This window comes from Staurois parvus, unplaced genomic scaffold (assembly GCF_062004578.1).
Source record: "Staurois parvus isolate SC_StPar_1 unplaced genomic scaffold, SC_StPar_1.0 ptg000619l, whole genome shotgun sequence".
Classification (NCBI taxonomy): domain Eukaryota; kingdom Metazoa; phylum Chordata; class Amphibia; order Anura; family Ranidae; genus Staurois; species Staurois parvus.
The window spans coordinates 1,969,621-1,976,832 of NW_028318415.1; the positions used below are offsets into that span (position 1 = coordinate 1,969,621).

General features: G+C 41.1%; 1 protein-coding gene across 3 annotated transcripts in view; it reads left to right on the top strand.

Annotated features, from left to right (window-relative positions):
• Positions 1-4,365, top strand: part of ATL2 (atlastin GTPase 2) — a 153,404-nt gene extending 149,039 nt beyond the window's left edge. Inside the window, exons 13-15 of one of the 3 annotated variants that reach the window (XM_089693271.1) lie at positions 527-541; positions 2,662-2,738; positions 3,180-4,365. In XM_089693271.1, the coding sequence (XP_089549397.1) occupies positions 527-541; positions 2,662-2,738; positions 3,180-3,186 (99 nt within the window). In that variant the 3' untranslated portion in view covers positions 3,187-4,365. The other 2 variants (XM_089693269.1, XM_089693270.1) reach the window with 2 other exon arrangements.
• The last annotated feature ends 2,847 nt before the right edge of the window (positions 4,366-7,212 follow it).

Below are 7,212 nucleotides of genomic sequence, written 5' to 3' on the forward strand. Positions count from 1 at the left end.
CAGTGTTCGTAGTAACTCAATGTTAAACCTTCATGAGGTATTTCCCTAGTTTTCAGGGATTTCCTTCCTGTCACTTCCTGTTTGACAGTCAGGAAGTGAGGCTAAATCTCCCCAATGGAATCCGAGCTGCAAAAAAACTGACATGGGTTATGACCCTCCCTTACTCTCTTCAAAATGGTTTTGCTTGTAGGTCTACTCTGAATATTGTTCTTAATGGCCTTTTACTGGGAAGCTTGCAGGTTTCAATGTGCCTTTCTAATTTAGTGGGTTTTTGTATCCTGATTTCATGAAGAATCATGTATGCACAAAGTTCAGGAATAGAACTCTGTTCTGTGGCAGTTTCTGTTTTTTTGTTTTTTTTGTACATGGTAAGCATGAGACTGTCGGCTCATTCTACAAGAGATGCTGTTTTGTATATTTTCCCTATGATCTTTATTTGATTTCCTGCTAATATTATTCTAACCTTTCTAATCACGTAACAATTGTCCCCTTCCTTCTTTCTTTGTCTTTTCACTTTGCTACACAGAGGAGTCCGAAAAAGGTGAGGTGCTGTCATCATTCTTTAAGGCATAGTTCAGGACTGAATGGCATATACTCTGGCCCTGGTAGAAGGTCCTACACCTGCGTTTGGTACATTTAACCAGAAGTTCTATGCTGTAGCAGTTGCTTAGGAAGAGTCCACCGCAAACTGGCAAAATGGCTGAGTGTAAACAGACTGAAGACTAATTGGGTAGCTATATCCCAAGTTACAGTGCGATTTAGCAAGAAAATGACTGACAGCATTAGGTGCACATCTAGTATAATTTAGCTGCAAGAATTTTCAACTTTATTTTTGCAATATACAGTTGTTATCTTAGACAAGGGTTTCTCAAGCGGGGTCCCTTCAGAGGTTGCAAGGGGTTTCTTGAGTGATGAGCAATTTCTGCCTCACATACTGTAAATTCCCACTGATATTGATATTTTTAGCTAGCTGTAAGGGGGTTATTCTTCCCAGTGACCACAAGTGTAAGGAGCATTCTTCCTACTGACCACCACACTAATGTATCACACGTTGTAGATATAGTCATGTTTAGCAGGGATTTCCTAAGACCAGAAAGTTATTTCAAGGGTTCCTCTGTGTTTGAAAGGTTGAGAGGCTGTCTTAGACCGTGGCCTGGAACAGTCAGCCATATTTCTCATGGGGCTGGCAACCGTTTCACACTCGTGTAAGAAGTCAGAGCATAATTTTATACTGGTGTGGTACTATTTCTTAGAACCAGAAAGGGTATTCCTTAGTTGTACTGCTATCTTAGAGCAAATCCTTACCATTACCTCACCTCCCCTATAAAATGTGAAGTTGTGGCCATTAACATTGATTTTGCAACATTGGTCCTGGTAAGAAGCTACTGAAAGCCTAAAATGTGCAATAAATGGTTACGTACACTGAGTTTATCAAAACAAGAGAATAAGTTCCTTATTTATAAGCACAGATGACAATACTCCATCTCGTGATTAAGTTTAGGCCTATGTATGCAAAGCATCACTGTCCTTGTAAATTTTTTATTGCTAATTAAAATATATAGTTATACAAACTTCACACGCTGCTCAGGCATAACATTGTGACCACTGACAGTTTAAGTAAATAGCATTAATTATCTTGCTACAATGGCATATGACAGTAGGTGGAATATATTAGGCAGAAAGTGAACATGTCTCTAAAGCTGATTTGTTGAAAGCAGAAAAAATGGGCAAGTGTAAGAATTTGAGCACAATTGACAGGGGACAAATTTTAAGGGCTAGAAGACTAGGTCAGAGCATCCCCAAAACTGCAGCTTGTGGGAGGTTCTCGGTTAGGATCTACCAAATGTGGCCCAAGGAAGGAAAACTGGTGATAGGTTCATGGGCCACCAAGGCTTTTTGATGCATGTGGGTAGCAAAAGCTGGCCCATGTAGTCCAGTCCAATAGATCCATAGGTCTACAGTCTTTTCCCTGACATCTTTTGATTGCTCTTTAGTCATTTGCCCATGGTGGTGAGGTTTGAATGGAAGAAAGATTCTGTGAACAGGTGTCTTTTATACACATAACGAGTTGTTGTTAGAACCACACATGAGCACATAGCCAATCTGCGGGAGTCAGAATTATTGTTGGTTGATAGGGGATCAAATACTTATTTTACTCACTGAACTGCAACTCCATTTATAACATTTTGTACAGTATGTGTTGTTTTTCCTGGATTTTTGGTTGATATTTTGTCTCTATCATTTAAAATACACCTATGATAAAAATTATAGACCCTTCATTTCTTTGTCAGTTGGCAAACTTATAAAATCTGCAGGGGATCAAATAATGTTTTTCCCCAGTGGAACTGGAGTATATAGTAACTCTTACCTTATTAGTCAGTCATCATACTTTAGGCCTCAAATGAACACCTGTCAGCTTTACAGCCATAAATCCAGATCCCAAATATTGGTAATATAATGCTAAGTAAATCTGGCTGAAGAGAACATTCCTGTCTTAGTCTGTGCTACAGTCGCCATGTCGTAAAAAGAGAATGTTGGTAAGAATTTACAGATTATGGCCATACTCCTCATGCCTTTCAGCACTGAACTATACCTCCATTTTTCCTCCTTCTATCCTTTTCTATGGGCTTTCTGTACCTAATCAACCACTTCATGTTCCAGGTCTTTTCCAAACTCTACGAAGTTTGTAAACGTCGTCTGGCTCGCCAAGCTTTCATTTCAAAACAAAGACACAGAAGGTCATCAAACAATAACAAGAAGAAAAATTAAAGCATACATTCACCTTTCCTTTGCTTCTCTGAGACATTTTGTTTCTACTCCTGGGACAGTAATCAAAACTGGTGTAACAAGCTTATTACAAGTTCCTGAGTTCTTACAGGGCTGGGCCTGGAAACCAGTGTGCCTCCAGCTGTTCATTCCCAGCATGCTTTGCCAGCTGGAGAGTCACAGGTTCCCTGCCCTTGACATATGGAATTATGCTATGTGTACTATTCATTTAATAACTGCAACCAAATTCACAGGGTGAGAGGTGTTGTAGGAGCACAAGTTTTATCATGTTTTTTTGTTTAGTTTATTTTTATTTTCATTTGTTTACATTGCATGTCATTTATGCCTTTTATGTTTTATTTTTCATCAAATTTTTGCATGTTCTTTTTTCTCTCTTTTTTTTGGGACACCAGGTGTTGAAGCCACTGAGTGATAACTTGATGGAAGATAACATAAGACAAACTGTGACAAACTCAATCAAGGCAGGTCTTACAGAGCAAGTGACTCAAGCTTCTCGGATAAAGACTGACTGACAATCCATTTCTCCAACTGCATCCTTTCCTATCCCATGCTTGTTTTGTACAATGACAACGCTAAACTGAAACCAAAGTTTACAGTTAGATGGAATAGAAACTGATTAATTGAAATGCTGCCACACATCTGTTCCCGGTGGATTAGCTATGTAGCTCTCTTTATGGAAACAGTCATGGATGCTGCTTTGCCCTCTAGTGGCAAAAAAAATGGTCAGTGCATCAGTAGTGCTTCTGCACTTTGACATCAGTTGATCACAGAACTTTGCTTTGTTTCAATCAGTTTGCCTCCCTTCTTGTCTAAATACATGTAACCACAACGTTAAATGATGCTCTTCTAAAAGAATGAATGTAGTGTCCGATTATACATTTTAAATATTTATATTCCATATAATTATATTTATGATAGATTGGGTTATAAAGAGATTTCCTGGTAAATTCACTGCCTTTGGTACATGTTCCCTTTTCACATACAGTATGCATAGCTTAATACAAAGGAACCTTTGTAAAAACAAATGCCTTTTTTAATCCAAGAACCTGCCATAACATAGAAGCATATCAGGGGAGATGGGGCAGTGGATTTTGTTCCCCCTATCTGTTTAGCCTTCATGTATATACTGTATGCCATTAATTTTATTGGGGTGGGTGGGGCACAGTCCATCCAGAAGCATAGGCTACGGCTTTAGGAGCTCAGATCATCTGTACAGCATTTGTTATTTTCTATACAAGATCAGATAGGGCATGTATATGATATATAAATAATATAAATACCAATTTTGTATCAAGTTTTTGTAGTCCATGCCAAATCCCGGTTCTGTGGTAGGCTAAGTGAAGTCCCTGCTTGGGGACCGTTTGTGACTCATGTAAGTGTGAATGCATCAACCAATCTCAAGTTTTGATATATTTGTGATATTTACCTGCCTTGAGCACTGCTGTCTCAGCCCAATGGGTGGAGGAAAAAAATGAGCATTTTTGTTGTGAATCCTATTTGTCCTGTTTAAAATTTAAAGCCGTTTCCTGTAATTTATTTTCAGTATAATTAAAATCTGTTGTATATATGGCAAAGCAAGCAATGGTCCGACTTCTTTTCCTCTTTTGAGTGAAGTGGCCTATTATGACAAAACTGCATTTGTTGTTTCCCAAATGTAAACGGGCATATGTTTGGATTTTATCATGCAGGTACAGAAGTGTGCCCATTTTTATAAAAGGGATGAAATTCCAAAGTTCAAAAAGATTCTTAGACGTATGAACAGTGTTTTACTGCTCTGATAATACATTGATGATCAGTATTATAAGTATATAAAATTACAGCCCTGCATACAGGGAGATGGTCCATAAAATGTAATTTACAGTACACAGTGGAGTAGTTAGAAGTACTTAATTTACAGTACGCACAGTGAAGTAGTCAGGAGTACGTAATTTACAGTACGCACAGTGGAGTAGTCAGAAGTACTTAATTTACAGTACGCACAGTGAAGTAGTCAGGAGCACTTAATTTACAATACGCACAGTGGAGTAGTCAGGAGTACGTAATTTACAGTACGCACAGTGAAGTAGTCAGGAGCACTTAATTTACAGTACGCACAGTGGAGTAGTCAGGAGCACTTAATTTACAGTACGCACAGTGGAGTAGTCAGGAGTACGTAATTTACAGTACGCACAGTGAAGTAGTCAGGAGCACTTATTTTACAGTACGCACAGTGGAGTATTCAGGAGTACATAATTTACAGTACGCACAGTGGAGTAGTCAGGAGTACTTAATTTACAGTACGCACAGTGGAGTAGTCAGGAGCACTTAATTTACAATACGCACAGTGGAGTAGTCAGGAGTACGTAATTTACAGTACGCACAGTGAAGTAGTCAGGAGCACTTAATTTACAGTACGCACAGTGGAGTAGTCAGGAGCACTTAATTTACAGTACGCACAGTGGAGTAGTCAGGAGTACGTAATTTACAGTACGCACAGTGAAGTAGTCAGGAGCACTTATTTTACAGTACGCACAGTGGAGTATTCAGGAGTACATAATTTACAGTACGCACAGTGGAGTAGTCAGGAGTACTTAATTTACAGTACGCACAGTGGAGTAGTCAGGAGTACGTAATTTACAGTACACACAGTATATCCCAGCTCCCCTGTACTCCATTATAGTGATATGACATGTATACAGTACTTACTCCTTTAGTCCCCCGCGGCGGTGGAGAGGGTGTCTCCTCTCAGCGGAGGAGAGTGGACCTCTCCTGCACCTGTCCCCTCAGCGGTGGTGCCGAAGAAGTCGGAAAACCGGAACTTGGAAACCAGAACTCGGCTTCACAATGAGGCTTGGAGTGGAGCCACTCCATCATCTGTGCTCGCCGCTAGAGAATTTCTCCTCACATTGGGCGAGCGGCTTTTTCAAGCCCTGATTTACACTACACACAGTGGAGTAGTCAGGAGTACGTAATTTATAGTACACAGTGGAGTAGTCAGGAGTACATAATTTACCCTACACACAGTGGAGTAGTCAGGAGTATGTAATTTACAGTACACAGTGGAGTAGTCAGGAGTACGTAATTTACAGTACACAGTGGAGTAGTCAGGAGTACGTAATTTACAGTACACAGTGGAGCAGTCAGGAGTACATAATTTACCCTACACACAGTGGAGTATTCAGGAGTACATAATTTACAGTACACAGTGGAGATGTCAGGAGTACGCAATTTACAGTACACAGTGAAGTAGTCAGGAGTACTTAATTTGCAGTACGCACAGTGGAGTAGTCGGGAGTACGTAATTTACACCAGGGCTTTAAATTTTGAGTCTAGACCTACTAGCCAGGCGTAAACCTTACTCTCCACCAGTTGCCCCACCCAACCTTGCCCAGGGCCGCCTCCAACCCCACCTCCAGCCATGCCCCCTTAAAGCTTATGAAATTACATTTTTCTTTAAAATAAAGAGTCCAAAATATAAAACTGTACACAGTAATGTATATCCCAGCTCCCCTGTACTCCATTATAGTGATATGACATGTATACAGTACTTACTCCTTTAGTCCCCCGCGGCGGTGGAGAGGGTGTCTCCTCTCAGCGGAGGAGAGAGGACCTCTCCTGCACCTGTCCCCTCAGCGGTGGTGCCGAAGAAGCCGGAAAACCGGAACTCGGCTTCACAATGAGGCTTGGAGTGCAGCCGCTCCATCATCTGTGCTCGCCGCTAGAGATTTACACTACACACAGTGGAGTAGTCAGGAGTACATAATTTACACTACACAGTGGAGTATTCAGGAGTACATAATTTACAGTACACAGTGTAGTAGTCAGGAGTACGTAATTTACAGTACACAGTGTAGTAGTCAGGAGTACGTAATTTACAGTACACAGTGGAGTAGTCAGGAGTACGTAATTTACCCTACACACAGTGGAGTAGTCAGGAGTACATAATTTACACCAGGGCTTTAAATTTTGAGTCTAGACCTACTAGCCAGGCATAAACCTTACTCTCCACCAGTTGCCCCACCCAACCTTGCCCAGGGCCGCCTCCAACCCCACCCCACCCCCAGCCTTAAAGCTTATGAAATTACATTTTTCTTTAGAATAAAGAGTCCAAAATATAAAACTGTACACAGTAATGTATATCCCAGCTCCCCTGTACTCCATTATAGTGATTTGACATGTATACAGTAATGTATATCCCCCCTCCCCTGTACTCCATTAAAGTGATATGACATGTTGTATACAGTACTTATTACTAGTCCCTCCGAGTCCCCCGCAGCGGTGGAGAGGGTGTCTCCTCTCAGCGGAGGAGAGAGGACCTCTCCTGCACCTGTCCCCTCAGCGGCGGTGCCGAAGAAGCCGGAAAAACGGAACTCGGCTTCACAATGAGGCTTGGAGTGCAGCCGCTCCATCATCTGTGCTTGCCGCTAGAGATTTACACTACACACA